Source organism: Trichechus manatus, unplaced genomic scaffold, assembly GCF_000243295.1.
Source record: "Trichechus manatus latirostris isolate Lorelei unplaced genomic scaffold, TriManLat1.0 scaffold00069, whole genome shotgun sequence".
Taxonomy (NCBI): domain Eukaryota; kingdom Metazoa; phylum Chordata; class Mammalia; order Sirenia; family Trichechidae; genus Trichechus; species Trichechus manatus.
Window position 1 is genome coordinate 7,541,649 of NW_004444005.1, and position 17,710 is coordinate 7,559,358.

The 17,710-nt window shown below is 55.2% G+C and overlaps 1 protein-coding gene across 2 annotated transcripts in view; it reads left to right on the forward strand.

Annotated features, from left to right (window-relative positions):
• FBLN1 (fibulin 1) overlaps window positions 1–17,710 on the forward strand; it is a 124,618-nt gene that overhangs the window by 44,939 nt on the left and 61,969 nt on the right. Inside the window, exons 12-15 of one of the 2 annotated variants that reach the window (XM_004380011.1) lie at window positions 3,489–3,608; window positions 5,098–5,229; window positions 6,869–6,992; window positions 15,836–16,268. In XM_004380011.1, coding sequence (XP_004380068.1) covers window positions 3,489–3,608; window positions 5,098–5,229; window positions 6,869–6,992; window positions 15,836–16,190 — 731 coding nt within the window. In that variant the 3' untranslated portion in view covers window positions 16,191–16,268. Of the gene's footprint in view, window positions 1–3,488; window positions 3,609–5,097; window positions 5,230–6,868; window positions 6,993–15,835; window positions 16,269–17,710 lie in introns of those variants that run through there. The other variant, XM_004380010.1, reaches the window with a different exon arrangement.

Below are 17,710 nucleotides of genomic sequence, written 5' to 3' on the forward strand. Positions count from 1 at the left end.
GAGGGCGGGGCCGGGGTGGGCGGTCCTGCGGAAGTGAAGGCGGGGCCGGGGCGGGCGGTCCTTTGGAGGTGAGTGCGGGATTGGGGCAGGTGGTCCTGTGAGGGTGAGGACCAGGCTGGGGCAGGGCTGGGGCAGGGCTTGTCCTGCTGAGGTGAGGGCGGGGCCGGAGCAGGTCTGGGGCGTGGCCTGTCTTGCTAGATGAAGGCGGGGCCGGAGCAGGGCTGGGGCGGAGCCTCTCCTGCTGAGGTGAGGGCGGGGCCGGAGCAGGGCTGCGGCAGGGCCTGTCCTGCTGAGTTGAGGGCGGGGTCGGAGCAGGGCGGTCTTGCAGAGGTGAGGGCGGGGCCGGAGCAGGGTGGTCTTGCAGAGGTGAGGGCGGGCCGAGGTGGGGCTTGGGCAGGCCTGTTGTGTGATGGGGCAGGTTCTCGGCCTGGGGTGGCCCTGGGGGCGAAGCCAGTCCTTTGAAGGTGAGGGTGGGGCTGGGGTGGGCTGGGCGGTCAGTAACCCCTTTCACACCTCGACTCCACCAAGCCGTCTTCTCCCTGGGGAAGCCACCGTTCTTCCTAGACACCAGGGTCTGACTGACGTGCCTTTGTTTCCCAAAACCCAAAAAACCAGTTGCTGGCCAGTGGACTTGACCTATGGCAACGCAACGCCACGTGTGTCCGAGTGAACTGTGCGCCACAGGGTTGTCAGTGGCTCATTTTTCAGAAGTAGATCTCTAGGTCTTTCTTCTAAGGTGCCTCGGGTGGACTGGAACCTCTAACCTTTTGGTTTAGCAGCGGGCACGTTAACCGTTTTTGCCACCCAGGGGCTTCTTCTGCTTCCCAAGCTCATATTAAAATGACATGTCAGCAGGAAAACACCTATAAAAAATGCATGCTGAAGATGACTGCTGGCCGACCCCTGGGCCGGGGGCTGATAAAATCCACCTTCCAAGGCGAGAGGGGATTAACGAGCTAATCGAGAGGCCGTGAGGGGTCTGGTTAAGAGCATGAGTTTGGAGGCATAAGAAACAGCACTTACTTAAGTGACTTTGGGGAGTGGCTGACCCCACCTGCCTCAGTGTCCTCCCAGGGTTTACCAGTTGCTGCCAAGTCAACTCCAACTCACGGAGACCTTGTGTGGGTCAGAGTAGAACTGTGTTCCATGGGCTTCTCAATGGCTGGTTTTTCGGAAGTAGATCACCAGGTATTTCTTCCAAGGTGCCTCTGAGTGGACTCAAACTACCAATCTTTTGGTTAGTAGCCATGCACGTTAACTGTTCACACCACCAGGGAGTCCCCTCAGGGATAAACAGGTGGATAGCATCAGCCTCCTCGGGCCGACGGGGCCAGGAAAAGGCAATGGGGTGGCGTGTCCAGCCCAAGGCCTGGTCTGTAGTAGGTACTTAATGGATATCCCGTCTTACCGGGGATTAGGTTCTGTGTTCAGCAGAACTGAGAGCTTTAACTGGCCTCTGGCAGTCCCTCAGGCCACCCACCATTTCTATCCTGGGCAGTGTGGTGGCCAGGCCCAAAACATGGCTGATCCTGAAGTTCTGGACTAAGAAGGAGGCCTTGCTGGTGAGATCACTAACATGAGATGTGCCAGGATGTGCTGCAGTGTGTGGAATTCTCACGCTGAGAGCGGGCACTAGGATGGGTGCCTGGGCCCTAGGCTCCCCAGGATTCTGGAATTTGCCCTCAAGAACTGAACCCACCCTGTGTCTAGTGGGAGGGACAGATTCACACTTGGGGACTCACGGGCCGGGATCCAAATCCCAGCTCAGCTCTTTTCTAGCTCTGTGGTCTTGAAGAGGTAACTCAACACTTCCAGGCCTCAGTGTGCCCATCTCTAAACTGAGGGTAGTGGAACACAATGAGAAGAGCTTATCATGGTGCCGGGCTGCACAGGCTGTGCCAACAATACAGAAGCTGCCATTATCATTGCTGTTACCATCCTTGGCTGGTGCTGTAGCTGGACCCTTGTACATGACCAAAAAGAAGGCATTCTTACCTGTCCTTGTTAGCGAAAACATTGTGGGCACAAAACCAGGGGCCTGGCCAGCCTGGCTGTGTCACTCCAATAAGCATTTGTTAAGTGCCTGCCTTGGCTGTGTAGCAAGAAGAGAGTTCCTGCTTTCGGGAGGTGTTTCTCAACTGTGATGAGAGACAGCATTGGGCAGAGGTGAGCAGGTGGAGGCCAGTCCGGGCATTGGGGGGAGGCTGAAGGAAAGCAGTGCTGGTGAGAGGCTGGCAGATGTTCCTGGCTGCTCACCCCTCCTGTCCTGCTAAGAATGAGCAGGACATAAAAGTGAGAAGGGAGATCTAGGCCAGGGACCAGCGAATTTTTTCTCTAAAAGCCACAAAGTAAGTATTCTAGGCTTCGCTGGTCGCATGTAATCTCTGATGGAATTATTCAGCTTAGCCGTTGTCGTGCAAAAACAGCCATGGACGATGAGTAAATGAATGAGCACGGCTGTGTTGCAATAAAATGTATTTACAAAAACAGGGGGTGGGCCAGATTTGGCCCCTGCATGGGCCGTAGTTTGCCGACCCCTGTTCTAGGCATGGGAATTGATGAGCCTGGCTCAGAGCATTGGAGAATTAGGAGTATTGGTGTACCAGCCAGGTCATGAAGGGCCCCTTCTAGGCATGGGAAGAGGTGAGCCTGGCTCAGAGCATTGGAGAATTAGGAGTACTGGTGTGCCAGCCCGGTCATGAAGGGCCCCCTTGTGTGCTGTCTTCTGCTGAGGACGCTGTGTGGAAGGTGGAGCGGGAAGGATAGGATCTGATTTCTGCTGAGAACCAGAGCTGACCTGGGGATCAGAGGGAGCCCAGACTAGAGGCCGTGACTGTCGTCTTGGTGGGAGATGGCGCTGCTTGAAGTGGGCAGTGGTGGGGATGGAGACATTCCATGCTCACTGGGCATGGGGTCAGGTCACCTCAGGGTCACCTTGGCCAGGTGCCCACCCCTGTACCTCTCCGTGTATGGTGTGTGTTAACCTGAGGGAGATAGAGGGGGCCTTGAGACACAGTTGGGTGGCTTGAATGAACAGAAGTTTATTTCACAGTTATGGAGGCTAGAGGGCCAAATTCAGGGTGCTGGTTCTAGGGGAAGGCTCTCTGTCCACTTTAGGGGAAAATCCTTGTGTCAGCTTCTCTAACGCTGGTGTCCTTGGCGATCTCCATGTGGCGTCTGTCCCTCCCTCATTTGTGTTTGCTTGTCTTTGCTCCTAATCTGCTCCTTTTATATCTCAAATGTGATTAGGACCATCCTGCACAGACATGACCTCATTCAAATAACAAGGCAAACCCTGTTCCCAAATGGGATTGCAGCCACAGGTATAGGGATCAGGATTCCTACACATATTTTGGGAGGACACCACTCAGTCCATAACAGGGGCACCCTGTTCCTGCCCTGCTAGCAGGAGTGTTCGGGGCTGCTGTGGAGGCTGGGATGTGGGCCGTGGCTCTGAGTGGTGACCTTGGGGGACCCCTCTCTTTCAGACGTGAACGAGTGCACCAGCAGCCCCTGTAGCCAGGAGTGCGCCAATGTCTACGGCTCCTACCAGTGTTATTGCCGACGGGGCTACCAGCTCAGTGACGTGGACGGGGTCACCTGTGAAGGTGAGGGTGCCCCCTGAGGGCCGAGGGAATGCTCACCTCTGGGCCTTGCTCTCCACATGGTCTCTCCTCATCTCAGTGTCCGTGGGAAAGCGTTTGCTGGAACTTCTTTGGACTGAGTCCCCTGGGTGGACCCTCTGTTTCCTGCCCTTCTAGGCGAGCAAGTGTTCTGTTTTTTCCCTCCAGCTAAGTTTCTTGGGATATACTGAACCCATTGTTGAGTGGGGTTTGAAAAGAAGCAGCCCACTCCCTGAATTTTTCTCTCATAAACATGTAGCACTGATGGTGCTTAGGTGTGCCTCAGTTTCCCTTCTAACTTGACGGTCTCTGGAGCTCGGATCCCAGGGCTGGGTGGTGATGTGCGACCAAGGGCTGAACATCTCTTTGATGTTCCTCCCCAGACCTGGGGCTCTGTTTCCTTCTCTCGGACATGGGGACTTAACACAGACTCACTGGGTCGTTGGAGGATTAAATCAGATAATAAATAAAAAGCCATTGTAGGTGCTTAAATGGCAGCTATTATGATGATTTGTACTATTTTTTAAAAAATAATTTATTTTTGTTGTTGAAAATGTATACAACAGAACACACACATTCACCAATTTCTGCAAGTGCAGTTCAGGAATGCTGATGACATTCTTCAAGGTGTGCAGCCATTCTCACCCTCCTTTTCTGAGTTATTCCTCCGCCATTAACATGAACTCACTGCCCGCTGAGGTTCTTATCTAACCTTTCAAGTTGCTGTTGTCGTATTTGATGTGGATAGTACTTTAAAAGAGCACAGCGCTCAAAGCAGACATTCTTTTGATTAGTACTATTTTATGTCATGTTTTAGAAGATTTGTGTGTGTGTGTGTGTGTGTGTGTGTGTGTGTGGTAAGAGATATATAACACAGCATTCACCAATTCAACGGTTTTTACATGTACAATTCAGTGACACTGATTACATTAATCTTGTTCTGTGACTGTCACCAAATTTCCTATCACCATTAACAGGTACTCACTGCTCCCTAAGTAATGACTCCCCTCTCCCTCTCCCTTCCACCTCTGCTGACCACTGAGCATTTGCCTACTGTAGATATTTCATATACATGGGGTCATATAATCCAGTGTATGTCCTTTTGTGATTGACTTAAGTGGGTGAGTTTTTTTATCAGCAGATTTACAACAGTTAGCGCTAGGGCGTCTGTACTGTGTGTCATTCTGAAGTCCTTCAGCTTAGCCACTCTGCTCGGCTGCCCCATCCCCCCTCCCTGCGGTCCCCGCCACAAGCACACTTCACACAATGAGCTTGAGTCTGACCCTAGTCTAGTCCTACCCTCTCTGGGCCTCGGTTACCCTTCTGACGCAGTGGTGTCTGACGCCACCCCCCAGCTCCAGCACTTTCAGGCCTCCTGTGTCCAGCTTGCCCTGTGCTGCCCGCCCCACCACTGGCAGGGCCCATGGCCAGGTGCCCGGACACGGGATGATGAGGGTGGGCTTTGCCGTTGCAGACATCGACGAGTGTGCCCTGCCCACCGGGGGCCACATCTGCTCCTACCGCTGCATCAACATCCCCGGAAGCTTCCAGTGCAGCTGCCCCTCCTCCGGCTACAGGCTGGCCCCCAACGGCCGCAATTGCCAGGGTGAGCATGGTGGTACTCGGGTCACTCAGGCCGTGCTTGGGGGCTCTGCAGTGGGGGTGGGGGGTTAAGGCCAGGCCACCCCCAGCTGGGAGTATGCTCCCCTGACCCAGGGGCCACGCCGGTGAGGATGCAGTCAGGGGGGCCCCACCAGCAGACCTGGAGGCCAGGACGGGGCTGACATCCTTTAGGAAGATGCCCGCCAAGGAGGAAGCAGGAGGCTTCACTAGAAATCGGTACCCGGACACCCCCTTCCACAGCCTCTTGCCTGCTCTCCCGGTCATTCCACAAACCCTGGCTGTGGGTCAGGCCCTGGGCCTGGCGTTAAGGGCAAAGCAGTGAGCCAGATAGATGGTGGAGGCTGCTGTCCTGAGGGGCTAACCACATAATCAGGCGAGGGGATGGGTGTGGCCCACAGGTTTGTGAGAACATTGAGCTCGGACCCTGTGTTTATGGGCAGTAACAGCTGTGAGGGTCCGGCCAGGCCGGGGGTCAGCTCCCACATGGACTAATGAGGGAGGGCCAGGGGCGTCCATCCTGTGCTTGGTGCCCACTTCTAAAGGACACTCCGGGCTCACCGTGTGTCCTATAACTGTCTGCTTGATAACTAAGATATTATGAATGAACGGATGATTCTGGAATCCCGGAAACGGAATCTGTCACAGGGCTTGGAGTCATCCAGCCCCTTCCTCATGAGCCTCCCACAGGGTGTCAGTCCAGGACCTCCGACACGCCCGCGTTCTGCAGATGTGGGTCATGAAGAGGGTGGCTTCTGTCAAAGGCAGGCAAGGGGCGGGGTGTTTGCAGGGCCCGGACACGTACTCCTCTAGGCCTCTGGGTGGGAGTTGCCGTGTTTTCCTGCTTCTGAGGGAGCAAATGCCTTTCCTCCTTCTGGCCCAGCTTCCTTCCCACAGCCTCAGGTCTGCGTCTGCCCAGACACAGAAAAAAGACATTCCTCAGCTGTGGCCTTGGAGACCAGGGGGTGTTACTTATGACCTTGGAGAATTAGCAGTCCGGCTGCTCTGGGGTGTCTGTGAGAAGGGGGATGACTCCCCATCTCCAGGGTCCTCACTTTATGCCTGGTCATCTCCCCTGGGGACACTGGTCAACACATATAACCCCTTTCAGCCTCTGTTTTCTCACCTGCAATGTGGGCTGCTAGCTTCTGCCCGGTCCCTCCCAGGTCGGGGTGACATGCCTCAGGGGCCACGGGAGAGGGGCCAGGTAGTGCAGGCACACACCCTGGTGCCAGCCTGCCTAGGTTCTGAGCTTGGCTCTTCCACTTACAAAATACATGGCCTCTGGCAAGTCTTCAGCCTGTCTGGACGCCTCCTAAATTGAGGGTGATGATAGCGCTGACCTCATGAATTGTGAGAATTCCCTCTAAGCACTGAGTGTTCGCTGCGGTCATTGTCAGACTCATCCGAGGGACTGTGAATAATAAGAGAATATTCCATAAATATAAATGTCCTTAAACAGAAGAGCTGGGCAGGGTGCTGCTCCAAGGAGTGGCCACTGGGGGGCAGGAGTGACAGGACTCCCCTGTCTGACCCTGGTTGGTGGAGGTCTTGATGCCTCCATCTGCCATCAGGAAGCTTCCATGGCCTCGGCCTTCACCTCGCTGCTTTTGGGTTTTTCACAGACATTGACGAGTGTGTAACCGGCATTCACAACTGCTCCATCAACGAGACCTGCTTCAACATCCAGGGTGGATTCCGCTGCTTGTCCTTTGACTGCCCGGAGAACTACCGCCGGTCTGCAGACACGTAAGTCCCTCGGCCCCGCACCTGTCTGTCTGTGCGGCCTTCCTGGTGACACCTCCCACTAGGGGCTCAAGAAATTTGAGGAATAGCTTACCCCTGGCCCTCAGACCCCTGAACGCCAGCAGGATTGTCTCAGAAAGCCCAGGTGGTGCCTGAGACTGAGCCCAAGGTCAGCAGGCTCCACTCTGACCTGCTTGGTCTGGATCCAGCCCTGTCCCCGGTGCAGAAGCTGGGCCTCAGTTTCCTCAGCTGTAAGAAGCAGGGGTCAGAGTGCGCACTGTCTCCTTGGATGAGCAGGCAGCGATGGCTCCGTGATAGCCGTGAGCCAGGGAGCCCTCCTGACTTGTTGGGGCATCGCTATTAGGGAACCCCGCCTGGAAGGCAGATTCTGTTCTACCTGTGTGAACACAGCCCGGAAGTTTCCATGCCCTAAACTTGGGGCGGTGTGACTGTACATCATTGTAAGCTAACCCTCCCCAGGCCACTGGGGTGTCTGTGGGGTGCCCAGGAGACTTCCTCAGGGGAACCCACGGGCACAGTTCTTGCTGCAGCTCCCGCCCCTCATTTAACTCAGCGAGTCTCAGACGCTCCCTTTAGTGCTGCTGCAGTTGTTCATGCAGGAAAAGCTATGTGGTGGCTCCCATCTCGGGGGTGTGGCTTGTGACCCCACTCCCCCGTCACAAAAGGTTCCCCTGGAAGTGCTCCGAGTGAGCACACAGCTAGGTGACCACACCTCCAAGGTCTGCAGCGAGCACACAGCTAGGCATCCACACCTCCAAAGTCTCCAGCGAGCACGCACCTAGGTGACCACACCTCCAAGGTCTCCAGCGAGCACGCACCTAGGTGACCACACCTCCAGGGTCTCAAGCGAGCATGCAGCTCCGTTCACCCAGCAGTGCGTCTCTGAGACCTCATGTGCCTCTTGACCTGGGGCCTGTTGGTGGGCTCTTGTTTCGGCTCCCTCCTGCTGAAGGTCAGTGTCCACCTTTGATGGGATGCCCGGCTGACTCTGCCCTCTGGTGTCCCTGCTCAGTCAAGGGGTGGCTGCCCTGGCTCGTGGCTCTTGTCTGGCCTCAAGTGCCGAATGGCAGAGTGGGAGACGCTCAGATGTCCCCTTTTCCCCCTGCGGCCTTTGTTTCCTGTCCAGCTTTGGGGGTGCTCACCACTGGCCTGTCTGCTCCCCGGGTCCTGCTTGTTCCTCTGACGAGTGCTCTGTCTGCTTGAAAACCCAACCCCTCACTTCCTTCCGGGCCTGGCTGAGGGAAAAGCCCCTTGAGAGCCAGATCTACAGCGGGTGGCGTTCCAAATGGCCCGCAGGTTACACAGCGCCCCATGGGCAGTGATGGGGCTGCTCTGAGCCAGGTTCCGGTCCCCAGTTTGAGGCCGGGTGGACGTTTGTCGTGGGAAGCTAGCTCTCTTGCTCCCAGGCCTTTGCTGGTGTCTGGGTTTGACGTTTCTGGAAGACGGGCTGTTGTCGTGACTTGACTTCTAACTCACGCACGGCCACCAGGCCCAAAGAGGAAGAGCCACGCCGGGCCTGCACACCCTCCCAAGCCCGGGGGTGGGCGGGTCCTCCGTGGGGGCTGCAGCGTGGCTGAATCGGTGGAACCAGCTCCACCACCTCGTGTCAGCTGCTACCTTCACCGTCCTCTCTGTGCTGGGAAAGCATTTACTCGTTCGGGAAACGTTTGCTGAGGGCCTACTGTGTGCAGGCACCTGGCTAGAGATGGGCCCGCAAAGGCCCTATTCCCTGCTCGGAGCCCTCTGGGAGCGTGTGCGAAACAGCAGTTAGCAGAGCAGCGGTCTGAGCCTTTCTGGAAGTACTGAGATGAGGCAGGGCCCCACCTGGCCTGGGGGGAAGGGGAGGAGAAGAGAGGTGGGGGCTGTAGGGAGTTGGAACAGGTTGAATGAAGGTGGAAGGAACAGAGTTAGGCAGAGGGGGAGGGATGGAGGGCAGGATTGGACTGGGGTGTGGATCTGGGTTCCACAGGGGACAGAAGAGTCCCAGCGATGAAGTGTGGGAGAGGGAGCGGAGGGTGGGATTGGAGCAGGGCTGTGGACGTGGGTTAACCGAGCACTGACATTGGGCATTTAGAGGGAAACCTGGGTGCTCTATTTCCACCCAGGGAGGCAGTCCCACATGCCAGGTGTTGACTTTGTCCCCACCCTGTGGATTCATCAGCCTGCCCCATTGGGACAGGTACAGCGGAGACTCTGTCATTGTTGATAAGAACAGGCTGGAAGTTGGGCTCAGCCCCTGGTAAAGAGGAGGGGAGGGTGGCGTCCCGACCCTGTCCTTCCAGAGAAGATGGTAATCCCGGTCATTATGAGCACGTCCCCTTTACATCTGTGTCTTTGTTAACGCGAGCTCCTGTTCACCAGTGCCACCCAGCGGCCAGTGTGAGCAGAGGCTGGGGAAGGGGACGGGGAAGGAGGAGGTGCGAGGGCCCCCGTGTGGTGACAGCCGTTCTCCCAAGCAGTCCGGCTTCCTTGAGACACTGTGGCATTCTGGAAAGATCGAGGCTTTGAAGTCAGGCTCACCCGGGTTTGCATCTCAGCTCAGCTGCTTCCAGAGCACGAAACTGTAGTTCCTGAGCTTCTCGAGGCCTCCAATGTCACCTTCCCTGGGTTCCTGTAGGGTGACCATGATCGTGGGGCAGAGCCCCTCTCTACTTTTCACCGATAAAGCTCCCCCCGATTCAGCCCTGGGGGGATGTGGGGGGGGACCCCGAGGCATGCCAGCCCTGCCAGTATTTTGGGGTGAAGGGAGGGTGGGTCTTTGGCTGTGCAGGTGTCCAGGCTGGTACCAGGCCCGAGAGGCCATGTAGGGGAGAACCGGGCGTAGGATGCAGGACGGATGGATGGGCTTTCGGTCTTGGCTGTCTCATTCACTGTGGCTGTGGCCGTGGGTCTAGGTCCTGGGCCCTCAGAGTCCATTTCTACATCTGTAACGTGGCGCCAAAAACACCTGCTACGCGAAGTGGTGAGGATTAGAGGCATCTGAGTCTCCTGTAAAACCCAAACTGGACCCATTACCATGCAGTTGATTCTGACTCATGGCGACCCCATGTGTTACACAGTAGACCTGCTCCAGAGGGGTTTCAGTGGCTGTCATCTTTATGGAAACAGATCACCACCCCTTTCTTCCTAGTCCATCTTATCCTGGAAGCTCTGCTGAAACCTGTTTAGCATCATAGCACGCGCAAGTCTCCACTGACAGATGGGTGGTGGCTGCGCTTGAGGTGCACTGGCCGGGAATCGAACCTGGGTCTCCTGCATGGAAGGCGAGAATTCTACCACTGAACCACCACTGGCCCCAAAAGAAGATATAAACCCCTTTACCGTCGGGTCAGTCCCAACTCAATGGTGACCCCATGTGTTACAGAATAGGACTCCTCCATAGGGTTTTCTTGGCTGTCATCTTTATGGAAGCAGATTGCCAGGCCTTTCTTCCGTGGCACCATTGGGTGGGTTTGAACCGCCAACTTTTAGGTTAGTGGTCAAGTGCAAACCATTTGCACCACCCAGGGGCCTCGACTCTAAGGTTGCACCTCTCTAGTAGGGGAGATGGAGAAGTGCTTGGGAAGGGCTGTGTGGGGACGGGATGTCACTCCTGCACACGGAGGAATCTCTTATGACGGTTCTCTCATTTGTTGACCCCTATCAAGCAGGCAGAGACCAGCCTGAGGCCTAGCATTGGGACATAGGAAGTGGGGGTTAGGCCTGGAACCCTAAGTCGAGTAGCCGCCGGGGTTTTATCCTGGCTGCCCCGTCCCCGGCGGGGAGCTACTCCAGGACGGCAGACGCACCAGCAGCTGACAAGCCACTGACAAGGAGGAGCCTGCTTTGCCAGCCCGAGGCGTGCCGGCCGTCCCAGGGCCTGCAGTGAGACTGAAGCCTCCTCCGTATCTCTTCAGCGGGGTCGAGCCCTGACTGCTGGGCTCTTGGAAGTTGGAGCGCGGCTGGGTGGCCTTGGTTGCCACTTCCTGGGGAAGGGGGTCCCCTGCAGCTCTTAGCGCGGGGCTGTAATGTGGTTGGGCAGAGAGGGGCGAGCTGTTGATGTCCCCTCTGTTTGGGCCGGTGTCTGGGGCTGCTTTCCAGAATGACAAGGGCAGGAGAGTCGGAGCAATCCAGCAGGGATGGATAGAGGCGCTCAGGCACTCGAGGGTGGCCAGGATAGCTGTACCTCCCAGGGAAGGACTCGCCTGGAGCACCTGTTTCCTGTCGTCTGTGGTCGCTTTCTGTAACTGTGTTTTCATGGAACTCGGGGTGTTATGATCAAATGTGGGGCACATTGTTCTCCAATGCATAAGAGTCAGGGCTCATGGCGTGATGAGGGGACACGTCCGTGGAACCCAGTGTGCGTGGTCCCCAGAGCCTGGGTGGGGCGGGGGCACCCACGCCCTGTCAGTGACGGCAGCCCCTCCCCCACCCAGACAGCAGGCTAACAAAGGTGTTTGTACCACGCTCAGTCTGATGGGCAGCTTGCCGTGTGCAGGTGTTTAAACTCTGAAATGTTAAAATTTCTGGAATGTTTCAGTAAATTTGAGGTGGAACCAGGATAGAGTGAAGGAGCCCTGGTGGCACAATGGTTAAGTGCTCGCTGCTAACAGAAAGGTCGGTGATTCAAACCCACCAGTCGCTCTGAGGAAGAAAAGACCTGGCGATCTGCTCCCTAAAGATTCCAGCACAGGACATTCTATGGAGCAGTTCTCCGTCAGTCATACAGGGTCACTGTGAGTCAGAATCGACCTGATGGCACCCAACAGCTGCAGAACAGACTGACTGAGCTTACAGATGAGGTGTTGGCCCTGTGCCGGGTATCGAGAGAAAAAGCCAACAGCCCTGTCTGCGCCTCGGGGAGACAGTGGTCTAGAAGGAGCCAAGCTCAGGGACATCTGGTTAGTGTGAGGAAGGGCTTGGGGTGCTCCAATTAATGACTCTGGCGTCTGGTCCAAGAGGAAGGCGTGACCGCCGCTCTGGTGTGTGGTGGTCGCGGGAGCTGTACCAGAACATCAAGCACATGTCCCGTTCCTCACCTCCCCTGTGTGCTGGGTTAATGCTTCTGTCTTTCTTAGTCATCTAGTGCTGCTGTAACAGAAATACCACAAGTCATGGCTTCAACAAAGAAAAATTTATCCTCTCACACCTAGTAGGTTACAAGTCCAAATTCAGGGCGTCGCCTCCAGGGGAAGGCTTTCTGTCTCTGTCGGCTCTAGAGGAAGGTCCATGTCATCAGTCTTCCCCTGGTCTGGGAGCTTCTCTGCGCAGGAGCCTCAGGTCCAAAGGACACACTCTGCTCCCAGCACTGCTTTCTTGGTGGTATGAGGTCCCCCTGTCTCTTTGCTCACTTCCTTTTCCTTTCGTCTCTTGAGAGATAAAAAGTGATGCGGGCCACACCCCAGGGAAACGCCCTTTACATTGGGTCAGGGATGTGACCTGGGTAAGGATGTTATAATCTCACCCCAATCCTCTTTAATGTAAAATTACAGTCACAAAATGGAGGACAACCTCACAATACTGGGAATCATGGCCTAGGCACATTGATAACACATTTTTGGGGGACATAATTCAAACCATGACAGCCTCCATCCGGCAAATCTAAATCCCCTGTCCTTGGACGGGGTACAGCCCTCCAGGGAGAAGTGGAAAAGCCTCAACTACAGGAGGGAGACTAGCTCCACCCGCTGGCCAGGCCCCCAGGCCCTCCCTGGAGCAGGTGTGTGTGTGTGTGTGTGTGGTTTGTGTAGTGTGTGGTTTTTGGGTATGTATGTGGTTTGTGTGTGATTTGTATTGTGTATGTGTGTGGTTTGTGTAGTGTGTGATGTGTGTTTATGTGTGTTTGATGCATGTATGGTGTGTGGTCTGTTCATATGTGTAGTTTGTGTGTGTATGTGTGTGATCTGTGTGCGTGTGTTTCGTGTGTGTTTGTGTGTGGTTTGTGTGTGTGTGTGGTTTGTGTGTGCATATGTGTGTATGTGTGTGGTTTGTATGTGCATATGTGTGTGGTTTGATGTGTGTTTATGTGTGTGGTGTGTGTATGGTGTGCGTGGTCTGTGTGTTTATGTGTGTAGTTTGTGTGTGATGTGTGTGTATGCATGTGGCTTGTGTGTGTATGTGTATGGTGTGTGTTTATGGGTGTGTGTATGGTGTATGTGGTATGTGTAGTGTGTGGGGTGTGTGTGTAGTGTTTGTGGTGTGTGTGATGTGTGTAGTGTGTGTGTGATGTGTGTGGTGTGTATGTATATGTAGTGGTTTGTGTGTGTGTATGTGTATGGTGTGTGTTTATGTGTGCACGATGTGTGTGTGTTTGATATGTGTGGTGTGTGTGTAGTATGTGACGTATGGTATATGTGTAGTGTGTGTGGTGTATGTGTGGTGTGTGTGTATATGAGGTGTGGGTGTATGTGGTGTGTGTGATGTGTGGTGTATGTGGTGTGTGTGTAGTGTATGTGTGTGTGGGGTATGTGTGTGTGTGTGTGTAAAGGCTTTGCAGTTAGGACAGGCCAGCTTTGAAACCAAACCTGCCATCTGCTTCAGCTTGTGGAGTCATGACCAAGTCACGTGTCCTTGCCAAGCTTCATTCCGTGCCCTCCCCCACCATAGAGTGAGTTTAATGAGTGGAAGGAGAACCCTAGACTCACCCAGCGTGATGCCGGCATCCTGGAGAAGCACAGCTGATGGGAGCCAACCACCTTCCCCAGTTCTCCATGGCACCCTCTCCCCCTGGTCCCAGCTCCTCAGAGGCCCTCTCTCTGGTGGCAAGATTGCCCTCATTGCTTGGAGCACTCCCATTTGGCTGAGGCCTGGGTGGCTCTCCCGGTGGTCTGCCCTCAGCAGCACCCATGCCCACCTTCTTTGCTCTGCCCCGGGCCCCCTCCGATGCAGGACTGACCCTGTTCATCAGTGTTGCTGATCCTCATGTGCCTCTGGTATCATGGAGCTCACTCCCAGGGCCATCCTTTCTAAGAGCTCAGGATGGTAAATGGCTGAGTAACTGAAAGGATTCCTGTAAGTCCTGATAAACAGCCTGGAAATAGGATGTAAAAGAGACCTTACTCATAGTAAATGTCAAAAGTAAACAAGTCCAAGTAACTCAACACAAGGCATGGGAACTTTCAAAGCTGAAAGGGACATGTGACGGAGGTCCAGAACAAAAGGTGCTCCTGACTGGTGAACCTGGTCAAGAAGGCGGAACGTCGTGGGATGTGCTGTGCCAACTCCTGTGGGGCTTTACACCTTGCCTCTCCTTCCCAAGGCCATCTTCAGAATGTGATGGGCCTGGAGTTCAGGAAGCAGAAGACAGTACTTGTCCCCATCCTGTTACAGGAAGTTGGAATCTGTCCCCATCTCTGTCTCAGGAAATTAGAACCTGTCTCCATCCTATCACAGGAAGTTAGAACACATCTCATTCTGTCACAGGAAGTTAGACTCTATCCCCATTTTGTCACAGGAAGATAGTACTTGTCCCCATCTTGTCACAGGAAGTTAGAACCTGTTTCCATCCTGTCACAGGAAATTGGAATCTGTCCCCATCTTGTCACAGGAAGTGAGAGCCTGTCCCCATCCTGTCACAGGACAATAGTACCTATCCCCATCCTGTTACAAGAAGTTAGAATCTGTCCCCATCTCTGTCACAGGAAGTGAGAGCCTGTCCCCATCCTGTCACAGGACAACAGTACCTGTCCCCATCCCATTACAGGAAGTTAGAATCTGTCCCCATCTGTGTCACAGGAAGTTGGAATCTGTCCCCATCTCGTCATAGGAAGTGAGAGCCTGTCCCCATCCCATTACAGGAAGTTAGAATCTGTCCCCATCTCTGTCACAGGAAGTTGGAATCTATTCCTATCCTGTCACAGGAAGTGAGAGCCTGTCCCCATCCTGTCACAGGACAATAGTACCTGTCCCCATCCTGTTACAGGAAGTTAGAACCTATCCCCATCTCTGTCACAGGAAATTGGAATCTGTCCCCATCTTGTCACAGAAAGTCAGAGCCTGTCCCCATCCTGTCACAGGACAATAGTACCTGTCCCCGTCTCTGTCACAGGAAGTTGAAATCTGCTCCCATCCTGTCACAGGAAGATAGAACCTGTCACCATCCTGTCACAGGAAGATAGAACCTGTCACTGTCTCCATTCCAGGCCCTGTGGCCACAGATGGGGTACTGGGTGTGGAGCACAAGGCTTAGTGATGGCGTGGGGAGCTGGGGGGGAGATCTGACTGCCTGAGCACAAATCTCCCTCACTCATTCACTCTGTGACCTTGGGAAGGCCACTTACCCTCTCTGAGCCTCAGTTTCCTCGGCTGAAAAATGGGGCTTGACACCATCCTCGTGCCGTTGTTGCGGTCGTCCAACAGACTATGATGACGAGTTGCCAAGCACTCGATCAGTGGCGGCAGCCTCGGTGGCTAGGGCGGAGACGATCCCTTCAAGGGTCATCTCCACCACCCACCCAAGAGCTCAGTGTAGCCCTGACCACCGTCTGGGCAAGGGGCCAGGAGCCCGGACAACACTCAGAGGGCAGAGCATGCCTGGCAGGTGCGTCCCGGGATGGGGCTCTGCCGGTGAGAAGGGACCGCCCCTCACTCGGCACAGCCCTTGACCCCCAGCCCCCCGCGCCCCTGAGGGTCTTGGAAGAGGGTAATGCCTGAGTCAGCCGCCCAGAGGTCCCACGGCGCCTCCCACAGGTGAGTGAGGGGTGCTCTTCCTGTTGGCAGAATTGGCTCGAGGGGCAGCGGGAGGCCCGTGCAGGCCCCCGAGCCCCCGCTTCCCCACGCTCTGTTGTTCTCTGCTTGCTATGCGTGCCCTAACGCTCTTCTTGTCTCTCTGTCCACTTTTCTTGCAGCCGCTGTGAGCGCTTGCCTTGCCATGAGACTCAGGAGTGCCCCCAGCTGCCTCTGAGAATAACCTACTACCACCTCTCTTTCCCCACCAACATCCAAGTGCCCGCCGTGATTTTCCGCATGGGCCCCTCCAACGCCGTCCCCGGGGACAGCATGCGGCTGGCCATCACTGGCGGCAACGAGGAGGGCTTTTTCAGCACCCAGAAGGTGAGCCACCACAGTGGCGTGGTGGCCCTCACCAAGCCGGTCCCCGAGCCCAGGGACCTGCTCCTGACCGTCAAGATGGACCTCTACCGCCACGGGACCGTCAGCTCCTTTGTGGCCAAGCTTTTCATCTTTGTGTCCCCCGAGCTCTGAGCGCTTGCTTCAGGCTGTGGTTCCCTTGTCGCTTTCCTCGCCCTCCGGTCTCGGGATTTGAATAAAGTGTAGCAGGTGATCCCACCCGGCGTGCTTCACGAGCGTTGGTGTCATTCCGTGTGGTTGTGGGTCTCCGTGCGCTTATCACCCAGGGCTGAGCTGAACACGTGCCACCACCTGGCGCCCACAAGGGGTGGCCAAGGAGTGTTTCCCCTAACGGGGTGTGCGCCTGGCAGTCCCCGTCGTGGGAACTCTGGATATAGGGTCAGGGAGCCCAGGCGAGGGGGGGACGAGGCTGGGCATATCATTCCAGATGATTCTCTGGGCCTTGCTTCATTCTACTCTGTTGAACTCAAAGGACAGAGTTGATGACTGAGCTCAGCCCCCTACCCCACTGACAAATGTGGAAACTGAGGCCCAGAGAAAAGGAAGGGCTTGGCCAAGGTCACTGGCCTGTTTGCGGCAGAGCCAGGCCTAGAAAGCAGGTCTTCTGGCTCCTGCAGGGTTTCCTTGCCATTTCGCCTGGAACACACCCATTGCCATCGAGTCGATTCCGACTCAGCCATCTTATAGGACAGAGCAGTACTGCCTCATAGGGTTTCCAAGGCTGTAATCTTTACAGAACTAAGTGTTTAACCAAGACAAAATAGCTCTGTCCTGGAATTCAAACCTCCCATTCTGTCTGTCTTGATAAGAAGCCCAAAGCTGTGGTGGAAAAAATACGGACACAGTCACAGCCTCTTGTGGTCGGTTCCACTGAGGAGCTCGGCCTGGGCCTGGAGGAGGTCAAGGCCAGCGGATAAATGTGGTGTCAGGGACTGCTGAGTGTGCACTGGGTCCTTACATGCGTTGCCCCCAAGCCTGCCACCAGCCCTGCACGGGAGGGCATTACCCCACGGGGACTCAGAGAGGGCGAGTGGTTTGACCACAATCACACAGCTGGTATTTGAACCCCAGTTTGCAGACAAAGCACTAGCTATTTCATTCTATCCCAAGCCCTCCAAAGTGGGCCTTCTCCGTCTCCTCCGCCATGATTCCAGCCAGGCCACCGTCATGGCTCACCGTTGGCTGGTCTTCCAGTGTCCACTCAACATTCCCTACAGCTCATTCTCTGCTCAGCAGCTGGAGTGACCTTTTCAGCACACAAATCTCACCATGTCATTCCCCTGCTTAAAACCCTCCAGGGATTCTCTTCATTTAGATTGAATCCCCCCATGCCCCTCAAGTGCCTCACAAGGCCCTGCATAATTGAGTGTTGTGTGCCCCTCCAGCCTGACCTCAAACTTCCCCTCTCACTCACTTCTCTCCAGTCACACTGATGAGCCCGTGACTGCTTCAGGCCCTTTGCACGCACTTTGCACCTGTGGCCCGAAATGCTGGTTACCTCAGCTTAAGTGATTCTTCCTCAGACAAGCCTTCTCTGACAATCTGGGTTATTCTTCCTGTTAGTCTCTCTCATAATACTTCCCTGCATGATGCGCATCACGATTTGCAAGGCCCTGTTTATCTGTGGTTAGCTT